Consider the following 26,642-nt stretch of genomic DNA (forward strand, 5'->3'; position numbering starts at 1 on the left):
ACGAAAATTGATAAAATGAAATTTACCTACTTCAAAACTCGTTTATATAGTTTTAATTATCACAATAATTTAATCCTACAACTTATTTTTCGTGACAAGTTTAGGAGAATTTATGATTTTTCCTTTATCAGAACTATACGCATCGAATAATTAACATCTATATTGATATTGATATGCTTTATGAAAGTTGCTCCTTTTTAAAAAAAAAAAAAAACTATTTTTTAAGTTAAAAATAAAATAATAAAACTAAAGTCAAAATTATAAGTTAATTATGACTTGCTCTTGCTAATCCATTCCAATAAAAGCTATTTTTCCGGCGTTCCACCGGAAAATTCATCGGGATGTCAACTAAAGAACTCTACCGGAGAATTCAGCGTTTCTACAGTTTTTCCAAAATGACGAGTGGCTTTCATCGCCTAATGCACACAATATCCGACGAAGAAAACTGCGCGTTGGAAGTGCAGACGTTTCTCAAGAATAAAGCAGATAAATCGGTGAGTGACATTTTTCAATCTCTAAGTGATTGCAATTTCACATTATCTGAAGATTTCATTCTAAACGTGCTTAAACGGCACCGTTCTGATTGGAAACCAGCTTTTATCTTCTTCAAATGGATATTAGCAGGTGAAAATCCATGTAGGTATTCACCAAATACTGAATCCTTCAATGAAATTCTCGATATTCTTGGTCGTATGAGACGTTTTGATGAACTCAACCAAGTGCTCGACGAAATGTCTAAGAGAGGAAATTTGGTTAATGAAAAAACTTATGGTATTGTGATTAATAGATATGCTGCAGCTCATAGAGTTGAAGATGCAAAAGCGTTTTTCTATAAGAGGAAAAATTTTGGTTTGGAACTTGATCTTATTGCTTTTCAAACTCTTCTTGTGTGTTTATGCCGATACAAACATGTTGAAGATGCTGAATTCTTGTTCTATAATAAGATAATTGAGTTTAAGGATAACATTAAAACTCGGAATATTATTTTGAATGGATGGTGTGTTTTGGGGAATTCACGAGAAGCGAAGAGGTTTTGGAATGATATTGTGACTTCAAAATGTAAGCCGGACAAATTTACATATGGGATATTCATCAATTCATTATGTAAATCCGGGAAAATAAGCAGGGCGGTAGAGTTGTTCCAGACAATGTGGGAAAAAGGGTGTAAGCCAGATGTTGCAATTTGTAATTGTATTATTGATGGATTGTGTTTCAAGAAGAGAATCCCCGAAGCCCTTGAGATTTTTCGTGAAATGAATGAGAGAGATTGTTTACCTGACGTTGTCACTTATAATTCTTTGATTAAGAATTTATGCAAGATTAGAAGGATTGAGAAAGTTTATGAGCTTTTAGACGAGATGGAAACGAAGGGAGAGAGTTGTTTGCCAAATGCTAGAACTTATGGTTACTTGTTGAATTCTGCCAAGACGCCTGAGGAAGCTATTGGGATTTTGGAAAGGATGAATGGAAACCAGTGTAAGATGACTGGAGATATTTACAATTTGTTGTTAAGGTTGTTTATGAGCTGGGATGATCAAGATAAAGTAAAGAGTACGTGGGATGAGATGGAGAGGAGTGGACTAGGACCTGATCAACGATCTTATACAATTATGATTCACGGTCTGTATGAAGGGGGAAGATTAGAGGATGCTTTGTCTTATTTTAATGAAATGATATCAAAGAGTATGGTGCCCGAGCCACAGACAAACAAGTTGGTGGATGTCATGAACACGTTAAAGGAGAAAGGAAAGGAATCGAAGAAGATGGAAATAACGAAAAAGGGGAGGAAGGCCAAGAATACTGGTTAATACATGCTCAGTTTATTATTTTTCTCTTGGCATGCTATTTGTTTACATTAGAACTGAGAAATACAAGCACTTGGAGGGGGTTCTCCGGAATGCAAGCTAGCCAAGGTCAGGAATTTTTTTGTTATGTGCCTCACACGACTAGTGTAGTCATGTGAGGCTTTTGTCTCAGAAAAAAGTGTACCAAAAAGTTTAAGATTCCGGTCCACGTTTTTATGAGATAAAAAGAAGCCTCACACAGCTAGTGTCAATCGTGTGAGGTACATAATAAAGTTTCTCCAAGGTTTTTCTTGGGCTCGGGATTTAATTAGTCTAAGCTAATAGGATCATCTTACGATAAAATATCTCATGGAATGGCCATGAGGAATTTGGAGTGTGACTTTGGCTTGTAACTAGTTTCGTGTGTTCTTAAGCTGATATAGGTTGAACAAACTTCGAGACACGAAAACTTGATAGCATTCCCTCTTATCATGTCATTTCTTAAAGCAATGCACTTGTACATATTGGGTTTCTTACTTTGCAGGGTATATTTATTGCCCAATATAACCCCACGTTGGAGAATGGCGATGTTTAGTTCTGGCCTCGAGTAGCATGATGATTACATATATTGAGTTGCAGAGCTGGTAATTTCGATTTTGGGGGTTGTCACAGCCTCACAGGTTCGTCCATTCTAATCCTTGATGTGGTCGAAACCAGAAAAACTAACTTGTTTTATTGTCCGTGACTCGTGTTTATGATGAGTTCACCCTAATATAAGACTTGGGTGATAGATTGTATCAGTTCAATGACGCCAGAATCAAGGACAAAATCTAGGTGAAGGTTGTAAAAATTAGTTGAAGAATGAAAGTAGTTCTGGATACCAGAGACCAAGAAGTGGTGTTGTGTTGCAGGTGTATAGTTTTAAGGAATACTTTTTCTTGACGGCACAGGCTATCAATGTCCCATAAGTATAACTTAGGAAATCTGTCATTCATTTATGATAATTCGGAATATATTTGTTATTTTTTCCTTGAATAAATTAAATTGTTGTTCGTCAAAGCCTTTTTTCTTTGTTTTTTGATTTTTCGATTTCAAGGCCAGCCCAGGACAATTCTATTACCTGCCTCATATTTTTCTTTTTTTTTTCCTCAATTGAGATGAAATGTACTTTCACCCACTCTTGAATATTTAGAGATAAAGCTTACCAACAAATCATCAAATTGCTATACCTAATTGACAATATTGTTTGAAAAAGAATTCTCAGTTCCCTACAGGTTAGGGGTCGTTTGATCGGGAAACTAGTTATTTCAGAATAAATTTATCCTGAGGTTAGTTATTGTGGGATAACTTATCGCATCAATATGCTATAAATGGTGGGATAAGTTATCATAAACATGTCAACCAAATAAAATATCTTAATTTTATCTCAGGACTATTTTTTATCTCGAAGCTATTTATGTCTATCCCTCACACCAAATGAGTCCACTTTAAGAAGATTTAGGTTATAATGGAAGGTCTATATGTACATGGACAATGGAAGATAAGTTATATTGACGATCATGATAAATTTATATAAAAACTAACATAATATTACTCTAATCTCAAATTTAATCATGATATATCTTACTTTATCCTATCCGATTTGAAAATATTTTATCCTACCATCCAAATAGAAAAAATACAATCTCAAAATTATAATTATGAGATAATTGTCTGTATAATAGACGATAGGTATAGGACAAGTTATAACCTTTGGGAAGTGTGTATACGTACATACATCCGCATTTTAATTATAAAATTTAAAATAATTTTCTACTTGAGCTTCAATTTTGGAGAGAGACAGTAAAAAAATTATTTATATTTAACATAATCAATTTTTATCAACGTTATCTGGTAAAGTATTCTACACGTTACAACAATATTTCTCATATAATGATAATGACATATCAATTAATTTTATCAACAGCCAAAATCCTCTTTTCTTGGGAAGTAAAATAATAAACACGAAATACATAAATATGCTTTTAAAATTGTCTTCGAATTATATTTATGCTTTTAACTTCGAGTGTGCACAGTAGACACTTAAACTTGTATTAAGTTGAACAAATAGACACACATATTCTATATGTCATCCTACATGTCAATTTTTGTCCTAAGTGATGTCCTACATATATTTCGTCATGTAGAACTCGTATGTTTATTTATTTAAAAGTTGGATAATTAAAGTATTTGTTTGTGCATTATAAAAGTTAGAGGTCAGTTAAAATTTGAAACCAAATTTAAGATTCAATATATGTATTATGCCCAAAATTTTTATTCGATAATAAATTTTAAAAGATAATATCAAAAATATTGTTTATTCGTGAAATTTGACTTTTTTCTAAAAAAAAAAAAGAAAAAAGAAGTTTCAGAAACATTTCTCTTCTTCATATTTCAATTAAATCTATGACCAAACACTTAAAAAAAAAAAAAAGGACCAATTTTTTTTTTTAAATTACAAAAATATTATGAATTTTTTAAATTTTTAGTCAAAAAAAACACAAAATGTGTCATATTCAGCAAAGCCATGACATCATTTAATGTTGATCACCACGACAAAACCACCTTCTAGATTCTTATAGTATACGATAATTTCTTCCACATATGCCATGACATCATTATCAGTTAACGGAATTAATTTTTACGTATTTCAACTAATTTTACGAAATATAACATCAAATTTACATCATTCTTTTTGGAATTCATAATGGTAACAATTCCAATCAACTTACTTATATGTTTGAACATCATCCACCAAAACTTAAGCAAGTCTAAAATTAATTCTTTTTCATCTCTATCGAATTAAAAAAATCGTCTACGTTATTTATATTTTCTTTATTGACCATTAAGCTTACACTTTGAATGCACCAAAGAATGACCAAGGCAACTCACTCTTTGTCCCCACATACTTGTTACATATCTTGGTCCTATATATAGCCAATCACAAGGGTCATCATCATACCAAGATTACACTCCAATCCACAAAATCTACCTTCCTTCTTTTAAGTTGCAAAAATATCAAAAGTACAAGTTTGTACCAAAAAAAGAAGAAAAAAAATGACAAGTGGCAAGAAAATAGAGTTGCTCTTCATTCCTTCTCCAGGAATTGGTCACTTAGTATCCACAGTAGAAATGGCAAAACTTCTCATAACTAGAGAAAAGAACATGTCCATTACAGTTCTTATTATCCAATCACCTCATGACAACAAGCTCCCTTCTTATATTCAATCATTAACCAATTTCAGCTCAAGTTTGAAATTCATTCACCTCCCTCAAGATGACACTGTTTTAAAGCTACTCAAAAGTAACCTTTTCACCTCCTATATTCCTGCTCATAAGCCTGCAGTTAGAGATGTTGTAGCTGAAATTGTCAAGACACAATCAAATGTTACACTAGCAGGTATGTATTTCAAATTAACTTTATGTGTCCAAGGCTTTGATACAGTAACAAGGTATGTTGCTTGGACTCTTTAAAAATGTTGATGGATATGTGTGTCGGATACTGCAAAAGTAGTGTACATAATTTTGGAGAGATTGAACATACAACTTGTGATTTATAGATTAGATGCATGTCATCATTGTCATGAATTTGGCTGCTACTACAAAAACAAAAAGATTGGTACTTCCTTCCCTCCCAACTTTATGATACTTTTAAGCATTTCGAGAGACAAATAGTTTTTCTCAAAGCATGATATGCCTTTTCAAGTATTAAAAATTATTAATTATTGTGACTTATAGTATGTTTCAAATATAAATTTTATTTACAAAAGCTTAAAGATTATATGCCCGAATTCATGGTCAAAATTTAAAAGTTTGGCTCTCGAAATCCAAATGATGTCGCATGACCGGGGGAGTATTTTAAGTTGAAAGGGGTGTTGCACTACTACACCAACCTTCTCAATTTAACGCGACTAGAAAATGTATTTCAATGACTTTATTGTTATTGTGGGTAGAGTAAAGGCTTATTTTTTTAATTTTTTATGCTACAATGATAGTTTTGAAATTTTAGTCTTATGATGGATAAAGTTCAGTAATTATACGTGAAAATTCACGTGCAGGTATCGTCATCGACTTATTTTGCACCTCCATGATAGAGGTGGCCAATGAATTCGAGCTACCAGCCTATGTTTTCTACACCTGTGGAGCAGCTCCTCTTGGACTTCAGTTCCATATACAGAGCCTTACTGATGACTTTGGAAGAGATATTACTAATTACAAAGATGAACCTGAAGCAGAACTTTCTATACCAACATATTTCAATCCATTTCCTGCAAAATGTTTGCCCTCTGTCGCGTTAGACAAGGAAGGAGGTTCCGCCATGTTTCTTGACCTTACAAGAAGGTTTAGAGAAACCAAAGGTATAATGATTAATACCTTTCTTGAACTGGATTCTCACGCGATAAACTTCCTCTCACAAGACAAGAATATACCACCGGTTTACCCTGTGGGACCTGTATTGAACCTTAATAATGTTCAAGGTGACAACTTGAGTTTATCAGACCAGAATATGATGAAATGGTTAGATGATCAACCCACTTCATCTGTAGTGTTCCTCTGTTTTGGTAGCGGAGGAAGTTTTACGATAGAGCAAGTTAAGGAAATATCATATGCTCTCGAGAATAGTGGGTGTCGGTTTTTGTGGACATTGAGACAACCACCACAGAAAGATGCAACACTTCCAGGTGACTATGAAAATTTTGAAGAAGTATTGCCAGAAGGGTTCTTGCAGAGAACACAAGGGATTGGAAAGGTATTGTTGTTATTTTTCTTTCTTTTCTTTTTCTCACATGGAGTCAGGTCCTGATCCATATTCAAAGCTCGAACCTGAAACTCTTGATTAAGAGTGGAGGAGCGTTCATTTTATTTTGAATGATTTAGAACTAGCATACTAAAAAATACATTTTATTTATAAAAAAAAAAAAAAGCAATATCCAATTTTTCATAATTCTATCTTTTGGCTCCTCATTTCTCACCCTCTTCAAGAATCCTGTTTCTTTTTTTTTCGCTCCAAAATCCTATATAAAGAGTTGAGAGATTTAAGAGTATTCCGAACTTCTATTCGAATATACATTACAAATTTTCTGGATGATGCATTGTATTTTGGGAGTACGTTGTCACTTGTTATCTAGATATAAAATCTACTCTGAAGACAACGACTTTCATAGTGTACCATTAACTTCATTTTATCTTGTATTACTAATTATTACATCTTATTATTTCCATCTCTACTATTTTTCAACAGGTGATAGGATGGGCACCTCAATTGGCCATTTTATCTCACAAAGCAGTGGGTGGCTTTGTGTCGCACTGTGGATGGAATTCGACTTTGGAAAGCACCTATTTTGGAGTGCCAATGGCTACTTGGCCAATGTACGCAGAGCAGCAAGCAAATGCATTTCAGTTGGTTAAGGATTTGGAAATGGCAGTCGAGCTAAAGATGGATTACAGGAAGGAACCAACAGGGAAGATGGGCCAAAAAGTTATAGTGAAAGCAGAGGAGATTGAGAAAGCAATAAGAGAACTTATGGACCCTGAAAATAAAATTCGGATGAAAGTGAAGGAGATGAAAGAGAAGAGCAGAGCAGCAACCACGGAAGGAGGCTCTTCTTACACTTCTATTGGAAGTTTCATCCAGAGTATCATGGAGAATACTCCATGATTAGCTGCTTTGATATGTTTTTCCTTGAACCTAGGGTCTATCAGAAACAACCTCTCTACCTCTAGAAGGTAGAAGTAAGGTTTGCATACAGTTTACTCTCCCCTGACCCACTTGTGGATTACGTGGAGTATGTTGTTGTTGTTGTTGTAATTTGATCGATATAGTTGGTTATGTACCCTCGTTTCTAAGTTACTAGCAAAGGTTGCCCGTGCTGAGCACGACCAAGATTGTATTAGTTGTTATAATATCTTTTTTTAGCTGAATTTGTTTCTCAGTAGTTTTTAGTTCACACGTCCAAGCACATATAGATCAGCATTCAGCATTCCCACTCAAAATGAAAAATTAAGCCAAAAAAGAAAAAGAGGAAGAAGAACCCACTTAAAAGAGTGTTACAGAAAATAAAAGGAAAAAAATATTTAAGAGAAAAAGAGTGAACAAGAATGAAAGAGAGGAGAAGAACCCACCAGAGAAAGAGTAAAATTTCTTTGTAAGACATGCTAAGCTGTAATTGTCACGGAATCAGCTCATCAAAGTAAAAGCAGCAACTCAACCGATGTTCCAGCCTGCTTTCTGTTGAAGAGTAGTTAATACCTACTCTCTGTAGTTATAATCAAGCTGACATTACTTCCAAGTCTTAGCTGAAACAAATTTAGTGCATTAAAAATTGTTGTGTATAACTTTTAATTGCTTGATCTTGATGTTTATGTCGTACCTATATATATGGTCTTCTCAAGCCTTCCATATTTCAATTAAGAATTATTTGCAAAGGCATGCAACTCAGTAAACAACTTAATTTACAAGTTAATGGATGGGTCTGGTTAAGCCATATGAATGATTTAATGTGTCATTGCTTTCAGTTTCTACGGACATACAAAAAAAAGATAGAGATGAGGTAGAATTCTTACTACATTTTTCAATTTCAAGATCTTATATAAAATCCAATAACTATACCTATGTCCGGCTATACTAAAGAATTATTGCATAGTATTAGTTTAAAGAGCCAAGTCTAATGGTTAAAAAAAGAAGCTATTTTCTAAGTTGCTCTACTTTTGATCTCTTACCAACTATATAGCAGAAGCTTAAGTTGTATAATTTTCTGGTTTTCCTTGAGTATTTACAGCTTGATATTGTTTCTATAACATTTACATGAAAATACAAATGTTCCTTTCATATTTTGATTCTTCATCATACCCCTTTCCACTTAAGTTCATCTAATTGTTTCTAAACATCGGATCTATGCAGAGGTTTTATCTGACAGTTACTGCCAAGGATTCTACTATCTAATCATTCTTCATAGTGCATGTTTCATATGAGCTTTCCATTTGTCAGCTGAAGCATGTTAAATTATATTAGTTTAGGCTTTCCGATAGGTCAAAAAAGTAAACAAAAGTTACCAATTACCATTAATGATCAACAATGGAAATCATGAGTTAATGGCATATTTTGTGCTTACTTAAGCTGGTTAAAGATGGCTAGCTAGAAGTGCTAATAGGAGAATTGCATCTTCCAATCGGAACAGGTAAATGTGTTCCATTCCATGTGAGCTTTCAATATCATCTTTTGGTCCTTTATAAGTGGTTCCATTTCTATTCGATATTTCCAAGAATATACTTAGGGTTCTTTAGGGTGTTGAACCTTGCTATTTTATTCGAGGATACACTTTTGTAAGCACTTATGGGTCACTCTATCATATGGGAGTAGTACGTCATCATTTTCAAGAGGGAGAAGAGTTCCTTTGTTCCATAAGAGGGACAGATGTGCCACGAATGTCATCTCATAAATGGATGCAACTATTGCAAGGTCATATCTGAAAAAACATTGACAAAAACCTTCCTTTCATTTTATTGCAGAACTTTTTAAGAGGTTTTTTTTCCTTTCCAGATCTGTTATTTGTGCTTTCATTGTTCATTAGTTTACAAATATATTCATCTTAGCAACCATACAAAAAAAGCTGAGGGACAGTAGTCTCATTAGTGCGTTTAAACACTTGAGAACAAAAGGGAAAAATTGGTTTGAATACATTTGATAGAAACAAAGGGTAAAATTGGTTGTAAACCACGATCGTAGAGTTAGCTTACAAAGTCGAGAGTGGTGTATGAAGAGGAGAAACTGCAAAAAGAAGCCTTAGCTACAAGCTTACAGTAATTGACTTGTGAAAAGAACAAAGTTTCAACTGCTTAAACATACTTCCCAGTGCCGAATCTTCTTTGTACAGAAATATTAGGCACACGGGTACGAGCCATCTAGTAAATGTTACTAGAGTGATCAGCCTAACCTTCCATTGCCTTAACAAAGTTTCAGTTCCCACTCCTTATGTATTTATTTTCCCTCACCCATACTTTTATACCTTTTTCTTGATCAAGGTAGGAAAACTTTACCTAAATATAAGGTTTTGTTTCTCATCTGTTTGCACATTGAAGCAGAGAAGTTGATAATAATCAAACAACCACACACAAGATGAGTTTCAGGTCAATCCAACTAGAGAAATAGAGCCATCACTTTCTACAAACCACAGGAACCAATCCCCACAATCATCAGTATACTGCATCATAAGACCCTTCAAAGAATCTGAACTGAATAGATTAACATAAACTCGATCGAGTCATATTCAAGCAACCATCATGGAAGAGAGTTTAAAGGAAAGTACCAGTCAGATATAAGTTTGCCCAATACTCAATGTGTTGATGAAATGTAAGAAGTAAAATCCACTGGCAAATATATCTTAGGATTCTTCGGATCAGGGACCCAATGTATCTCACTCATGTTTGGTTTCTCCACATAGGCCATGGTAAACTCTCCCACTTTTTCTGCCTTGCCTCGCTTACCTGCCCGTAGTACATGGTTATTGCGGTTATTGCGAATATAAGAAAAGATGCCATTTTCTAACCGGATGATATCCCCAGGTTCAAAAACATCACATTCATCACCCCACATTTGAAAGTGAACCGCAGCTGTCTCATCTGCAACTAGTGCCAAACATGTCTTGTGTTGCCCTTCTAAATCTATCCTCCCTTTGTCCAAAACAATAAACTTTGTGTTTATATTGTTCAATGCAGCAGGTACGATGTCTTTTAGAAACTGCATCCTTTGACAATATGATACAATATCTGCAACCAAAAATTTCCAAACTGTCTTAATTACCTCAGGCAAACAAAAAATTTAACTTTTCCGCACTCTTTTTCCAATCAAAAATTTAATGATTATTTTCACAACGTATTGGTCATATTTACTATATTCTCCTGATTACATAATATGTAATTGCTTTAAAGGTAAATTTTGTTTATAAAATTTGTTTGCATTTCACCAAATTTTCTTAAAGAAGATAACACAACCATCATATTTTACTATTACCGGCATAATTCTACCCTGCTACCAAAGGAACCCTTAGTGACAAACTATTTTTCCTGGGGCATTTTAACAAACACAAGGAGTGCATAGCTCTCTATTAGAAAGAAAGAAGAAAACAACATACTTTATTGTTGAGACTATTACCCCAATAGTAGGTTACTGTTTGAAGCATATAGAAGTAATTAGTATTTAAATATGGTTGAAGGCGTCAATTGATCAGAAATAGTATGTTATTTTCAACTATAATATCACAACTTCCAATTTCAAATGCGAACTACTGAAAAACAGAAACCCAATATAGAAAATCCAAGAACCAATTCAAAACCATCAATGTAAGCTCAAAAACCAACTTATAGGCACAAACATCATGAAACAAGATTTACCATTGCATGGCATAAGCAGTCATCCATATTCTACGATTTTTTAGTATAATATCAGACAGCTCCCCTCAATGTTCAAATTCCAACTAATAAGGAAGAGAACTACGGTCAATATAAGAAATCCAAAAACATCAACGGAAGCTCAAAACTAACTAAAAGACACAAACTTTATGTAACAAAGATTTACCGTTGCATAGCATAAGCCGTAATACAAACTCTAAGAATTCCCCAGTATAATATTACACAATTCATCAATGTTTATACACTTATTCTACCAAGAAACAGAAAGCCTATTCACGAAAAGTCAGAAAGGATCCAAATCATCAATTTAAACTCCAAAACCAACTAAAAGACACGAACTTTCTGAAACAAGATTTACCATTGTATGGACTGAGCCGTTATACACACAATTACAACTGGCATAACAACGACACTAGACGAAAAAAAATAAAAAATAAAAAAGAAACTAATTGACAAAGATACACACTGGTTTAATCAAAAAAATGCCTTCATTGTAAGGCGGTTAACTCTTTCGAATAATTTTTTCAACAAATTAGTTAACGACTGCAATTGAAGTCTCTGGATTCAACAAATTAGTTAACTACTTTCATTACCTTTGAGATCGCAGGATGGATGTGCGGCACTGCTGCTGCTGCTGCTGCGACGGCGACGTGCGGCACTGTTGCTTCTGCGACGGCCACGGCAACGGCGACGAATTGCGAGCAGCGTGAAGACAGAGACTCGAGAGGGACGGGTTTCACCTTTTTGAGGGGAAGGGGAAAATAATTGTCAGCCAACAATTAAAGTACAGGAAAAATGACAAATATATTTGAAAATTATATATCATGTATTATTATAAATAGGAAACTCTTAATCTCAAAGTTGATTTATTATTTTACCCTTCATTTAAATATTTTTCTTTATTTTTTTAAATATAAAAAATATTTTTAATAAATAAGTAGATAATAAACTTTAAAGTAATAATGAAAGATAAATAGTCATTCAAACAAATGAAGTCCAAACATTTCAAAACATCTCTTATTTAATTTGAAGTTAAAGAATTTGAAGAGTTCCATTGATAAAATTATATACATGATTTTTCCAACAAAATACATTATTTTGATGTTTTCTCGTGACAATAGCATGTGAGTTGATTTACCTCACAAAATTCTTCTTCAAAATTTTCATGTTTCTTTTGATCAATAAATTTTAGACACATATGTATATAGATAGAACTAATATTACATGTTTTGTTTTATTCTTTTCATAGAAAATTTATATTTTTATCGCAACATGTGATAAATAATTCTAAAGAGTTTTTCATTTGGACAAAAAGTCTGCTCAACATTCATAAGGTAAAATAAATCTACTTGTGTGAGAAAGAATATGTATGTTGTTTCGTTAATTTATTGACGGTAAATTCTTGGAGAATATAGATATCTGAATTAGAATTTAATCATTTCAGTGCATTCGATGCATTCTTCAAGAAGGTTAAAGGCGTCATGACATTTATTTGTTGTTTGGTAAGTATTATTTTTCATTTCAATGTTGCATAATTTTACTTGGTTCATTGTTTGTTACATTCATTTTTTCGGTTGAAATAATGTAAATTTACGAATATTTATACTAAGTAGCGTGCAATACAAATATATTTTTTATTCTGAAATTCAATTTTTTTAAGTATGCATACATTTTGTAGTAATTACAAGGGACAAATATTCAACGCACGTTATTAGAAACTAGTATATATATATATATATATATATATATATATATATATATATATATATATATATATATATATATATATATATTTAACATACCAACCTAATTATCAATTAAAACTATTAAATGCCCTTAATAAATATCGACATTGAGAAATCGATACTCTTTAAATAATAATCTAAGTTTATCGACCTTTTGAAATCGATATTTATTAACTTATTTTAATATATCGACCTCTTGAGGTCAATTTTATTAATTAATTAATATATATATAGAGAGAGAGAGAGAGGGGGGGGGGGTTATCAATATAAAATTTAATACATAAATCTTCAAATATAGTAAGAGACATTGATTACCTCATAATATCAACGTTTTAATAGTCAAATTAATCGATATTTCTTTTATTAATATTGTATTTTAAAACTTGATTTGTTCAAACTATTCAATAAGTATATATAATCTCCTATAATCAACGTATTTAATACATTTTTGATAAATTATCATTTTACCTGTTACTTATAACTATCACAATATGAAAAAATTTATTTTAATTCCGAATTTACAAAACTCTATACAATTTGATATTATAGTCATGTTTAAATCTATAGTTCCCAAAGATACAAAGACACATTTTTCATCTTTTACTTGTATTAATTTCCAATTCTAGATCTGTTTTTAGTTGGGAATCGTCTGTGTCACATGATACTAATAAACAAACCACTGGTTAGCATACAAAACCAGGCTGTCCCTTTAGATATGTCTATAATACGTATCTATAACTATAGATTAATGTATTAATTACATTTTAAAATAATACAATTATTAGTGCTTAGTTTAGATATGGTCAAGTTTTCTAGTCAAGTCCATTTCTTAGCTACATGCTACACTAACGCTTTTTTTGAATTTGAGTATTAAGTGAGTTTTTTTTTAAGATAATGCGTCTAACTGAAAAAAATTTAAATACCTACGATAATTATATGAACAAAAAATAATTTGTTAGAACTGATAAAATTACAAGCAAAAATAAAATTAAGAGAAAACTGAAAAAGGATTACTTCTTCTACAAAAACTAAAAATACATTCCTGATAAAGGTTTAAAATAAAATGTACAACCTGAGTAAATGAGCAAAAGTACAACTGATCACAGCGTAAATTCTTGAACAATTCGGGTCAGCTCAAAACCCGACTCCAGCCGCCCCGAATCCAAATGTAGCTCGTCGATGTGGCTCAATCTTCATATTCTTCCAGAAACAAGTCTCCGGTACAAGCTTAGCCGTCCCCCCCGCCACCGTCCTCATCGGCTCCGACTTGCACCTTGTCAACACTAACGGCTCGTAAGCCACTGCGTTTACCAGTTTCTGCTCTATCATCGTTGCCATGGATATCGCCGGCGAAACTCCGGTCGCCGGGAAAGAACACGATGACCTTGGTGGTTGGAGGAGGAGATGTTGTTGTTTACTCTTGTCAATGCTTCGCCTTCTCTTTGGATCCTCGGGAATTTCATTCTTCTTCTTCTTTGTCGTCACTGTTTTAGCTTGTTTTACTTCGGTGCTGCTGTATACCCATGTTTCCTTAGAAACCTCCATGGATAGCTTGGGCTCACACATCATTAGAAGCAAGCAATCTGGAAGAATTGATTCGTTCTGTTGTTTTCTCGATTCTTTTTCGTTTTCATTGTTTGAAAATACTGCATCAGATTTTGCTTCTTCTTCGTGTTTGTGTTCGTGTTGAATTTGTTTTGCATCTTCTCTATCAATGTGTTCTAACAAGAGTGTTTCTTCGATCACCTTCTTAATAATTGATTTGAACCTCTCTTCTTCTTCCAATGTTTCATCTTCTTCGTTTTCTGAGAAAGATGAAAAACTCTGAATGCTGCTGTCTTCTTCTTCTTCTTTTTTCTCTGATTCAAGGAGTTGATCAACAATGGAGTTTACTTCTACTGCAGCTACTGCTACAAGTCCCTTCATCTCACTGTCTTCTTCATCTTGTTCCTCTGTTTCTGGCGTTAATTCATCGCATTTGAGCTTTTCTTCATCCTTACTACTATCTGTGACTTCTACTGCTTCTTCATTTTCTACCAGATCTACAGAAACACTAGTTTCCTGTAGTACATTGCATTCAGTGTTTTCTGTATCTTCTACTTCTTTCACCTCCGCATTTTCTCCGATTTCTTTCTCATTAGTTTCTTCCCGAGCAGGTGATTCCCAGAATCGATTAGCAATATCCGCCATTTTCATAGGATCAGATCGACATCTCATAAGAAGCAAAGCATTTTTAGGTGGAATGCAAATGCTAACTCTACCTTTCTCTTCCTTCATTTCAACACTCTCATCGTCATGATCCTTGAACTCAATACCTTCAAACACATGCCTTCTTGAGCTTCTCATACTACTTTGCATTTTCTCTCCTTCTTCATCGTCGTTTTCTTTCAAGTTATTCGTCACCATCAACTCAATCCCTCTGGTTTTTTCTTCTGTTTCACTATCTTGTAATGCAACTAGCCATCTAGCAACAACATCCTCACATCTCCTCTGCCCATTATTATTATCAACATCTCTAGATCCATTAACTTTATCTTGTTGTTTTCCTTTCTCATTCGAAAAACACGAAGACCGACATGGAAACAAACAGCTAAACTCTCTCAAAGCTTCATATATCGTTACTGGCAAATGTACCCATCTCTGATTTCTATGCGCCACCGCACATTGATCTTGCGCCTGCAAATGCACACTAGAACTCCTCTGATTCTGAATCAAAACTCCCCTTTTTTCTTCTTCCAACTTCCTGAAACTTATATCACTCCTTCTATTAGACAAATTCCGTGTTTGCCTAACTTTCTTCTTCGTCTTCATTTTCACCTGACCAATACAAGTCACCTTCGGAGACGAAGGTTCCGGGTTATCAAAACTCGACCCTCGTTTCTTTCCGGTGGTAGTAGGAAACGTAGCTGGGGATTGTCCGCCTTTAATACTGCCATTAGCTTTAAGCTTCCGACTGAGAGAAGTGGGAAGAGTAAGAGGTGGGTCATGCCGAGCATGGCTAGGACTAAGGATGGATTTGGTGAGTTTCATTTGAAGAAGAAAGTATACAAAAAAGAAGAGATGAAGGAGTTTTCAGTAATGTGATAATGGTTTCTTGGTATTGCTGTTGTAGGTAGCCATGGATTTGGGGGTCTGTAAGTGTAGAGAAGCTGTGTTTTTTTGTGGCAGAAGAAACAGAAAATGAAAGCCAAAGCTATGGGAGGAAAAAAATGAGAAGATAATTGAAATGTTGTTTTGTCTTTAGATGATTATTGGGTTAACGTACTCACTTAAGTCCACTTTTTTTATTAGTATAATATATATATTGGATTCAATACTTAGTTTCAAATTTTAACTTTAATTCAATAAATAAGCACGTAATTTTTGAAGCTAAAATGCCAAATGCTCCCATGTATATTAATGAGTCAATCAGTGGCTGCCAACTAATTAAACATTTTACATGTCATTTTGAAATTAAAAAAAAAATATTTTACATGTCATTTTGAAATAAAAAAAAATAAAATTAATTTTAATTAATAAAAAAGAGATTCATTAAGGGTAGAATTGTCATTTCAGTATTTTTTTACTTTTGTGGGCCTCGGAAATTACCCCTCACTCGCACAGAGAATGCGTGTATTTTATGCTTTTTCCAGGTAGAAATCGCGTGTTTATTTATTGAAAGATGGGATAGTTAAAGTGCTTATTTGTGCACTATGAAAGTTTGAAGTCTAGTTTAGGGTCCAATATATGTATTATGCCTTTTTTATTTGTCTATATTGTGCTTTTTGAAAATTAATTTTCAAAGTTAAATTAGATTACATAAATTTGATATTTTAAACAAGAAAAAAAATTAGATATTCAAAAATTATATTGCAAAATACTATAAATTGTAATTCTTCGCATAAAAATATGACGAAAAAATACATCTTAAAATGTTAGTCAAAGTTCTTATAATTTGACTCTAAAAATAGAAATCATGACAAAAAATATTAGAAGAAGAGAGTAATACTCATTCTGTTTTAATTTATACGTCTCATTTTGACATAAAATTTACGTATATTTTATGCTATTTAAATTCATTTATGAGATTTTATTAAATATGTTATTATAAATTAACCTGATACAAAATTTAAAAAAATAAATAAATTTATTGAATTTTTATGATATATCAAAATATCATATAATTTTGTGAAAGAAAGATATTGAAATGTTGTTTTGTCTTTTAAATGATTGCTGGGGTAGGGCTAATTGCCTAATAAAGAATATAATATTGCTAGATTCACAGTAATGACAAAAAGGGAACTCTATAATCAATTAAACAAAGCCCAAAACATTAGCCATAATTAAAGAGATTAAGTAAATAAACATCATGAGGTCTCTCAACGGTAAACTCGCCAACAACAACAGTGTAAATAAATTTTATTTTTATATTCTAGAGGCAGAGTACTGTTTTAGTAGAATCTATAATTTTAAGTGTCTCAAATTAAACTTGTAAACACAAATATTAACACCAACAAAATAATGTAATCATCGAAATATAATTAACAACATATAGTAACATATAACTAAAGTAAGAAATTATATAATAGATACGATGCTTCAGTCTATCGAAAAATCTAAACTCTATTAAAAAGTAAGAAAATATTTCGCTATTTACTAATTTTCTATTCTAATATGCGATCTCAATTTAATTTCTCTTATCATTCTCATCCCAAAATCAATATAAATTGTAATTTTTAAAAAACGAAACCAAAATTATTAATTTATGAATTATGAGTTGTGGATCGTAATTTAAGCCAAAATCTATTAACACACAAATAAAACCTCCTCTTTAGTCTAGCTTGCACAGCATGTGCTGCTTCTAAGTTAGGTTGTCATATTTCACAAGATAAGAAGATGGTCAACTTTGATTATAATAATAATAATAATTTCTCAGTTTTAATTTTGTATGAGTTAGTTCGATATGACATCATCTTCGAAAAAGAAAGATATTTAAAAAATTTAATGTAGAATAAATGATAAATATTTGTGTGAGTGTACAAGCTATTTCATCGAAAGAAACAAATATTTAGAAATTAAATTGTTACTTAAAATATATATATATATATCATTCTTATCTATACAGACTAAAGAAAAGAGTAAATCATATAACTTAGACAAAGGAAATAATAAATAAAAGTCATGTATATATATATATATATAACAATTTGTCGTATGATGATAAGAGTGAGTTATTCGGACGATAAATAGTGGCAGTGGTATAATCGTAATTAAGCAGTATTTTTGGGGGTGAATTTGAAGGAAGCTCACATGGAAAAAGAAGGAAGTAAAAACAAAAGAAAATCCAAGAGTGCACGTGACTTTTGTGACTCCTCTCTAAAAGAAGCATAACTCTGTCTCACGCTTCATCTATGACCGTGCATTACAATCGCCGGCTACATCTACGCGATTCACTTTTACTCTATTAAAGATCAAAAGGTATTTATCACTAAGTTTTTAATTTATCCTAATTAATAACTACAATCAATTTTCAAACTATTAAATTTAATATATGATATATTTTGTTTGTTAAATTTAAAAAATATATCAATTTAATATCGAACCAGAAAATAAGAATAAGCATGTTCTCAAATGCTCCTATTTTTCATTAAAACAAGTACACCTCGTTGGCTGAATTGTTAGCTGAGCTAGATGCTTCTTTGCACAACATAACATAAAAAGATGTGCATTTGACCGCGCGTGAATTATGATTAGCCGTTGTAGATTTTATTCACCTCTAGGGAGAGATCGAGAGTGGTAGATCACGTGAACTTAATAGCTTTAGCATGTTTTTTATATACGTATAGAGGGGTAATTTATAAGAATAATTTTGGAGTTAAACCATCTTAAAATTTTGAGAGATGTATTGAAAATATTTTTGAATTTGACATAAATTATTAATTTTAATTTCGAAATATGGACAACCTTAAAAATATTATTTTACTTGATTAACTAAATTTGGATACATCCACAATCACCCATGATATGTCATATGATATATAACCAGTGATCTTAAACTCTTACAGGATCGTAAAACTCTTAATAAAAAAATGAAAAAAGTGTTAAAAAACACCCATAACTTCTCAAAAAAGATGGAATACATTTTATTCATATTGCAGATTTAACTTCAATTAATCAAGTATGTCTTTTAATCTTTAAATAAAAAATAGTTGCCTTATAGGTATACAAGAGTTAATTTAATAGGAATATAATATTTCGTGCATAAGGAGAAAGTGGGGGTAATGAGAGTGCTTTTGGCCTTACCAAGAGTGAGTTTGTTGAAGAAAAGGACTTTGACCAACATTTACTTCAGAAAAGGACAAATGCACCATTGATTGATGATAGGATAATAAAGCAAAAAAAGAGATATTTCACTTTATTTCACGTAAAAAAAGGCAATACTTTTGCCTTTAGAAGGAAAATGAAATAGTGAAATGCTTATTTATCTCTAGAGAAAAGCCAAGTAAATATTTTATTAGTAAAAAAATGACAGCTTGAAACATTTGTTGTATTATCAATTATAAAAAGCACATGGAAAAGGGATCTTCTATTTAGAGCAAGTTGGAAAGGACATCTTGTAATTGCACAACAGATATATATATAATTTACTTTTGTTAAATTTAGATCTAATCAATTTTAGAAATAGACAAATTATACACATACTTGGATATTTAGCAATCACCCTTAATTCACCAGTAAGTAAATTTGAAAATTGCAACCAAATTCAGAACATAATTATCTATTTCTTTTTTTTCTAAAAAATAACAGACATCTCCCCTGTGACATAGTACGACCATTCGCAATGCATTTTCCTGTCACGAGCACGATAAATGGCTCACTTAAATGTTTAACGCAACATAGAAACAATGACGGATACTTGGAAGAAAAGAAAAAAGATTGAGAATGTCCTGAGAATTTACAGGTTGCACAGTTTTCTTCTGAATCCTATAGATGCCAACAGAGTGTAAGTTGGGTCTGGTTATTCTGCAAAGAGATGATATCGTATACGAGGCAATAGGCATCAAGGATTCAGTGTAATACCAGATTGCATGAGATATTATAGACTTGTGCACTGAATCCACGTACTGTTGGTTAAGATCGTCCAGTTAAATCAGTCAATTTCTAGCACCACTTTGCCAGGAATTTGTCGTCTATCCTTGGCCTCGTGAGCCTCTCTCACCTGTGAAATTGGGAAAGTTTTATCTACTGGGAGTTGAAGCTTCCCAGCCTCAGATAACCGGCGTATCTCATGTAAACCCTCAGCATCAGCCCTCATATAATTCCACCAATATTCTGTATCATGCAAACACAAGAAATGCAATAGTTAAAGCACCTATAAGGCTCAATAGCACAGCTTTTGACACTTCAGTCTCAAGCTATTAACAATAATAAATACCAAATAATAGACAAGCCACAAAATTTAACTCAAAATGTCAGATGAATGACCCCAAAAAAACATTTCTCTCTCTCTCTCCAACTGAAACATCAGATGAGTAGTAGGATGCTCTCATGGTGATCGACTACAGCCACACTCTTCCAAGCACTCTAAACACGTCACATGCTTTTTTTTTTTATAAAAAAAAAGGCGGTCACACGCTACAAAAGAATGAAGTTTCTGCACTTTGAAACCTGAAGTGAGAGTTACCCTGGGCATACTTTATCGTTATTAGCCTATCATAATAAAGAGATCAATATCTCTAAAATAAATGAAAATGTGAAAAGATGATCAAGGTCAATCCAAACTGATTCGGACCACCCAGCGGTTCATTTGAATGGAATCTAGATTAGATATTGGTCAAAGCTAGACTATCTCCTCCAGAGAACAATATATTAGAAAATTATCAATCATAGTGATTCGGTCCACTCAGCAGGTCTGTTTCCCAATATATCAATAAAATTAATTGCTTTTATCAACAATAGAAATCGAGAACTATCAAATAGGATTTAGGAACAAAATCACCTCAACAAATCTGCATACCTTATTTGTCCTGAACTACCCAAAGGTTATTCCTCGTAGAAAACCTTTGTGAATGAGGAGGAGGAGAAAGAGAGAGAGCCCAATTAACAAGAATGGAGGTCAGGCTTGTTATGTTATTCTCACTTACACCTTCTAAAATCTGTTATATGGTAAGGTCATAAAATATCAGAATGACTTCACCGTCTACTTTAAATAAAGTATATGATGTCACAAAATGGAAGAAAGTTTCTTCATCTTATCCACTTTAATGAAGATCAGTGATCTCTATGTCATTCTCACTGAAAAGCCCTTCTAAAACCTGTTAATACGCATGAAATATGCTAATATCTATACCATTCCAAAAAATAAGGTCATTGCCATATCGGAATGACTATAGTATACACTTGAAAAGAGCATCACAATTTTTTAAATAGATGAAGAAGGTATCATCCCCTGGTTTACCTCTTGCCTTAAAAGATGTGTTAACATCACAACCCAGGTCAATCTAAAACAGCTCTCTGGTTGCTTTAGCTACTATTATTCAGACAATAACCTCTGCTGACCTCTTCAACCAATAGTTTGGATTGGCTTTTCATTTTTGACTTGTACACCAAAAGCCATAAGCTAGAAATTTTAGCTTAAAACTAAGTGCTTATAAGCACTTTTTTAACTTACCAAACACTCTAAAAGTGCTTAAAAGCACCTAAAATAAGCCAACCCAAACAGTCTCTAAATCAGAATCTGATTGGAGTTGCACCTAATAATGAGATGGTACCTACAACTTCACCAATCTATTTTTCCTGCTATGCTATCTACTTTGTTTTGAAATTCACTGCCATATAGGAAGAACATATCTATTTTTATGAGAGAGAAGAAACACAAAATTAAAAAAAAAATTAAAAAAATATCATATTGTTAGGGATGAATTAAACTTTCATGTTCGCTTTTTTCGCTTCCTGTTTTTGGATAAAGGGTGTTCTAAAATTTTCATAATTACCCAGGAAAAACCCATTTCTGCCAAACAGTTCAAAGAAACTACAGGAGATCTCAATACCTATTCCATGAGAATATCGATATTGGATTTGCTTCTTCAGCAAGATGGCTGCTGCCATAGGAAGACCAATAGCTAGTCCATGCCTATCAGTCACCGATGCAGCCTCCCCCTATGCGCAAAGAACAGGAAATCTTGCTTAAGACTGTGTGGCAATTTTTCGGCATTTATAAGAAAAAATAGTGGAAGATTCACGGTTACAAAGGTAAGATAGCTCCTAACCTGTAACGTCATGTAGTGTCCACCTTTCTTTAAAAGGCTAATGCCCATTCTCTCTGTATCTGGCACACCAATTGTATCCAAGACAGCATCAAAATGCCCCTTAAGTGCTACTTCAGCATCCTGTAAACAAGCAAACATGTCAACCCTAGCTAAAGGACAGAGAGCAGAATACACCAATAATGCCATTTAAAAAACCAATCAACTATATCATGTTGAAATAAAATAACATGATGGAATCAAACACGTGAACTACTACTGCAAGGTCACCTCACTGGTATAGTCAATGGCCTGCTCAGCACCGGCTGCTAAAATGCGACTTATACTCTCTCCTCCACACGTAGTAGAAACATGGCAGCCTGCAGCCACAGCAAGCTGAATTGCAGAGAAACCTACTGCTCCTCCTCCACCTATGACCAATACCCTATGCCTGAAGTAATTTGATTGAGAAATAATGATATCAGTATAAACAAAACACATATATCATTTTGAGGCATCATATTGTCTCTATCCATCAACATATATTCACTATCATGAGCTCAATATGAAGTAAAAGGATACCAACTCTTTTTTCCATTTTGTTTTCTTCATTTTTTATTCTTCTTAGCATGAATATCCTCCTTCAGAATCCTCAAGGTATCTATAGACCTGAAGGTATATAATTCTACGGATGACAAGATATGGTTCTAATTGTATTCCAGTTGCCAGTATCAAATGACAGGCACGATAACTGTGTTCTCAATTTTTTCCTGTCAAAACTCCTATTATAGTGCAATTTCTACATACATCTAGACAGTTAAATCAGTACTAGTGCATAGATTAGGTCGATGATGAAGAAAGGGAGATCAAAAACAAAAATATCATACACATAGTTGATATTAGCAAAAAGTAGCTTCAGCATCTCTTCTTCCAGCTTCGTGAAATTTAAAGAAAGAGCAAATAAGGATGTTTTATTTCTCATTCACACTGGAAGAGCTGTTTTAGAAACACCAAACTGAACTAATTCAGTTTGGTGTGTAGTGAACACTTATCCAGAACCTAAGAACTGAACAGCTACCCCCAATAAATAGGTAAGCTGCTATATTATTTTATATACATAAGCAATAAATAGCAAGTATTATATGCTAAGGTTTTCAATCCATATGAATCCACATCCTGTTTCTCAAAGAAAAAGGAAAAGCCATCCTTTTGACCAATTTCGTCTGCTGAACAAGATAGTCTTGTTCAGCAGCATTAGAGCAACTCCACGTTTTCCCGTTATGCCCGACATAAATGTTTTTTGAACTTAATTCTTTATGCAATTCCAAGTTACAAAAGTTTATATACACTCCAACGTAAGAATCATTATTACATAATTACATTCGAAAGAATATAATGTTGGTCATAGACCTCCCAGTAAATAACTTTATCTATTGATCACTTCAGTGTTTCGCCAAAACTAAGTGGGAAAAGTAATTTGATGAAGAAAAACACAAAATAGTCGTAAAGTTTCAATCCCTTAAAATACTTTGACTCACATGCCATGCTTAAAAAGTTCAATGATCATAATTTCCTAGAAGCTGTTAACCTCTTTATAAGTGGAAACTGTCTGCTGCCAAACCCAGGAAAACAGAAATTCAGAATTTAAATGCACAACAATTTTAGAAAATGCTTATGACTCAGCAATATAATTGCAGAGGAAAACCTTCCTAAATTACTACTTTTCATGGCATGGTAATACTTGCATAGGCCATAGATTTTACTTCCTTTTTCTCAGAGGTAATTATTCAAGTCTAACTGATGATGTCAGATTCATACATTGTGCGTATAAATCACATCTCCAGTACTGGATGTAGAAGTACAGACTACTTTCATCCTGCATCTCCTTCACAAAGGGTGATAAGAGATGGAGAAAAGAGAATTATTTCACTGATGAAAAAATTTAACCTATCTGATAAAAACATACCCCTCTCTTATTCTGGCAGTACTTTTTAGCGCACGCCAAGCAGTTAGAGCAGCAAAAGGGATAGCACTGGCTTCCTGCGGAACAACATATAGAACCTTAGCATGCTAAAGTAGTAAAAAAAACAAGATATGTGATGTGACAGGATGCAGATAACAAGAGTGAAAATTGACAGGGATATTAATCCAACAACAATGAATTTCAGAAATTGATAACTTAATCAGCAGGCTGAGGGGTGGAGAGGGCATCCAATAAAAGTAACAGTATAAGGAGTAGGAAACAAGATAGACACTGATTTTATAACTGATCGCAAATAGCCAGAAAAATTATTTAGAGCAGAAAAGTATTCATAGGAAGTTGGTCTGACTAAATGTAACCAAACAGAAAACATACCACATGTGAAAGTGATCCCGGCTTTGGAGCAAGTTCATCTTCCGCAAGAATAGCATAGTCAGTATAAGTACCCCTCACAGCGGTTGGATGCAGAGCACCAAATACATCCTGCCCAACTGTAAGTGACTTGACAGAATTTCCAACAGCTGCAACTTCACCACTTATATCTCGGCCCAAAATCAATGGTAGAAGTGGTTCAAAAATTGAACGTCCATAGCCTGATCGCATCTGAAACATATTAAAGCATCTACTAAATGCTCAACGCAAAATAATGTGAAGATGAATTTGTGATCACAATTTCTATGGCATAGCTTCCCAGGAACAAATAAGTTCAAAGTATTGAGAGGAAACCTTTGCACAAGCTTTATAACTATTACCAGCTCTTAATAGTAGAATTAAAAAATTCGGAATGGTATCCGCCAAACTAATATCGTTCCACATTGAATTGACGCATGTACAGAATCATTGTAGACGAGAAAAATATAAGACATTTTATTTTAGATGTTATCTGCATTGCACTCCCTTCATACTGTATTCATCTGGAAGCATGGTTTCTGTGAAACAAGTTCTTATACCTTTATTTTTTATTATAAATGAACGATCAGAAAAATCTTTGTTCATAATCAACTTTAAGAAGTGGTTTACTTATTCAACAACTGCCTTGTGGTGCATAAACAAAGAAAATTAAGGGATCAATTACATAGATCAAAGATGCTCCACTATGTTTAAGAGATCATTACTTCAAGAATTCTCTAAAATGGAAGTCTATGCTTTCTCAGAGAAAAACAAAAGGAAGAAAGAAATGAAAACCATAGATCGCTAGGTCTTAAATGCACAAAAATTTTCCCCAACTTAAACAATTTTTTCACATGTCCCCTTTCCCTCTATTCACCTTCAACCTCAAGCACATTGTATGGACCCGCCTGAATTTTCTGAGATTGTCAGACAACTCCAACTATTTAAGTTTGTTAAAAGTATAGTTGGTCCTACACAAAATAAAGCAGAAATGACAGCCAGCACAAAACATAGTCTAAATAAGAGATGATTCATATAATCATCCTAACCAGACAGAAATTGAGGTATAACGGATTAAACATATCTACTGAAAAACACACTGAGTTTCAATTACCAACAAAAAATTGTACTATAGGTCAATTAGGTAACGTTCCTAATCAGAAGGATCAAAATTTTGACTTTTTGAGTTTCATACCTGAACTATCCGGCATGTGAGTTCCCTACTTTAACTATTACCAAATGTTTATTATAACACACCTCAACTATCAGTTGTTAACTTTTCCTATCCGAACGAAGGCGATATTTCAAATAGAAAAAGTGAACAACGGATAACTGAGGTGTGTTTAAAAAAACATTTGGTGATAGTCATGAAAGTCAAAAAACTGAATATTTTAGGTGTGCTTTTCACCATTCACTCATTGAACTAACTATAGGTTAAGGCAAATGACAGCCAACATAAAAATAGTCTAAATCATATAGAATTCATATAATTATCCCAACAAGACAAATCGATTTCTCAGCTGAAAAACACATAAGTTCCAAATACCAACATGAAATTATACTACAGGTAAATTTCACTCTACATTTTCAATCAATCATAATAAACAAATGAAATTGGAAAATAAAAATAATTGAACTAACTCTGGTATCAAGCGGATTGATTGAAACAGCACGAGCACGAACAAGCACTTGATTAGGTTTTAGATCAGGAACAGATACATTGTCACGAAACTCAAGCATCTCCGGTCCACCAAATCGCGGCAACAACACAGCTCTACAGCTTGTAACAATACCTCTTTTGCCAAAACCTAAATTCGAAATTCCTCCATCACCAGTACCAATCTCAATCCTCCGATATCTCAATCGGATCATTGTTTTGCAAAGAAATTGAGCAGCAAATTCAGTGATTTGGGGAAAATGGATGCATATTGTTGAATGGTTCAGTGAAAGAGTGTACATGCAAAAAAGGGGAGAGTGAAGAGGACGTGTCTGCTATTTTATCCGCACAGACAAATATTGGCACCGTGGCTGCTTCTCAAAAGTGCAAGTATTGCAACCTAGGGGCTTATTT

At 33.2% G+C, this 26,642-nt stretch overlaps 5 protein-coding genes across 9 annotated transcripts; 2 read left to right on the plus strand and 3 right to left on the minus strand.

Moving 5' to 3' along the window:
• Positions 1-160: 160 nt before the first annotated feature.
• Positions 161-2,843, plus strand: LOC101263382 (putative pentatricopeptide repeat-containing protein At3g15200). Its single transcript, XM_019211703.3, has 2 exons — positions 161-1,913; positions 2,329-2,843. The coding sequence occupies exon 1, from the start codon at positions 342-344 to the stop codon at positions 1,806-1,808; it is 1,467 nt and encodes a 488-aa protein (XP_019067248.1). The 5' UTR covers positions 161-341; the 3' UTR covers positions 1,809-1,913; positions 2,329-2,843.
• A 1,782-nt stretch (positions 2,844-4,625) lies between these two features.
• Positions 4,626-12,037, minus strand: LOC101254168 (uncharacterized). 5 transcript variants are annotated; one of them, XR_002026461.3, is made up of 4 exons: positions 11,825-12,037; positions 10,130-10,589; positions 7,947-8,052; positions 4,626-5,163 (listed from the first exon to the last, which is right to left on the minus strand). XR_002026461.3 is itself a non-coding variant. In XM_019211643.3 (3 exons), exon 2 carries the CDS (start codon positions 10,564-10,566, stop codon positions 10,156-10,158), a length of 411 nt encoding a protein of 136 aa, XP_019067188.1. In that variant the 5' UTR covers positions 10,567-10,589; positions 11,825-12,037; the 3' UTR covers positions 4,626-5,163; positions 10,130-10,155. The 5 variants fall into 5 exon arrangements, 2 of the variants coding, with proteins under 2 accessions (XP_019067188.1, XP_019067189.1); XR_002026462.3 differs by having other exon boundaries at positions 7,947-8,080; XR_002026460.3 differs by having other exon boundaries at positions 7,947-8,120.
• On the plus strand, positions 4,881-7,745 carry LOC101253864 (UDP-glucose flavonoid 3-O-glucosyltransferase 6). The gene is made up of 3 exons (XM_004251823.3): positions 4,881-5,223; positions 5,882-6,573; positions 7,066-7,745. The coding sequence occupies exons 1-3, from the start codon at positions 4,881-4,883 to the stop codon at positions 7,480-7,482; spliced, it is 1,452 nt and encodes a 483-aa protein (XP_004251871.1). The 3' UTR covers positions 7,483-7,745.
• A 2,073-nt stretch (positions 12,038-14,110) lies between the features above and the next one.
• On the minus strand, positions 14,111-16,006 carry LOC101254764 (uncharacterized). Its single transcript, XM_004251826.2, has one exon. It carries the CDS (start codon positions 16,004-16,006, stop codon positions 14,111-14,113), a length of 1,896 nt encoding a protein of 631 aa, XP_004251874.1.
• A 3,658-nt stretch (positions 16,007-19,664) lies between these two features.
• LOC101255066 (uncharacterized) lies at positions 19,665-26,616 on the minus strand. Its single transcript, XM_004251827.5, has 7 exons — positions 26,213-26,616; positions 24,557-24,784; positions 24,167-24,240; positions 22,492-22,651; positions 22,225-22,344; positions 22,006-22,114; positions 19,665-20,287 (listed from the first exon to the last, which is right to left on the minus strand). Exons 1-7 carry the CDS (start codon positions 26,528-26,530, stop codon positions 20,106-20,108), a joined length of 1,191 nt encoding a protein of 396 aa, XP_004251875.1. The 5' UTR covers positions 26,531-26,616; the 3' UTR covers positions 19,665-20,105.
• Positions 26,617-26,642: the final 26 nt, after the last annotated feature.

This window comes from Solanum lycopersicum, chromosome 12, assembly GCF_036512215.1.
Source record: "Solanum lycopersicum chromosome 12, SLM_r2.1".
Taxonomy (NCBI): Eukaryota; Viridiplantae; Streptophyta; class Magnoliopsida; order Solanales; family Solanaceae; genus Solanum; species Solanum lycopersicum.

Bases quoted from the DNA above. Each gene is read 5' to 3' on its own strand.
- LOC101254764 (XM_004251826.2), bottom strand. From the start codon at position 16,006: ATGAAACTCACCAAATCCATCCTTAGTCCTAGCCATGCTCGGCATGAC.
- LOC101253864 (XM_004251823.3), top strand. From the start codon at position 4,881: ATGACAAGTGGCAAGAAAATAGAGTTGCTCTTCATTCCTTCTCCAGGA. The intron at 5,224-5,881 runs GTATGTATTTCA...ATTCACGTGCAG, and splicing joins ATCAAATGTTACACTAGCAG to GTATCGTCATCGACTTATTT. The intron at 6,574-7,065 runs GTATTGTTGTTA...ATTTTTCAACAG, and splicing joins GAACACAAGGGATTGGAAAG to GTGATAGGATGGGCACCTCA.
- LOC101263382 (XM_019211703.3), top strand. From the start codon at position 342: ATGTCAACTAAAGAACTCTACCGGAGAATTCAGCGTTTCTACAGTTTT.
- LOC101255066 (XM_004251827.5), bottom strand. From the start codon at position 26,530: ATGTACACTCTTTCACTGAACCATTCAACAATATGCATCCATTTTCCC. The intron at 24,785-26,212 runs GTTAGTTCAATT...AATATGTTTCAG, and splicing joins TCAATCCGCTTGATACCAGA to ATGCGATCAGGCTATGGACG. The intron at 22,652-24,166 runs GTATGTTTTTAT...AAATTACTTCAG, and splicing joins ACTGCCAGAATAAGAGAGGG to GCATAGGGTATTGGTCATAG.
- LOC101254168 (XM_019211643.3), bottom strand. From the start codon at position 10,566: ATGCAGTTTCTAAAAGACATCGTACCTGCTGCATTGAACAATATAAAC.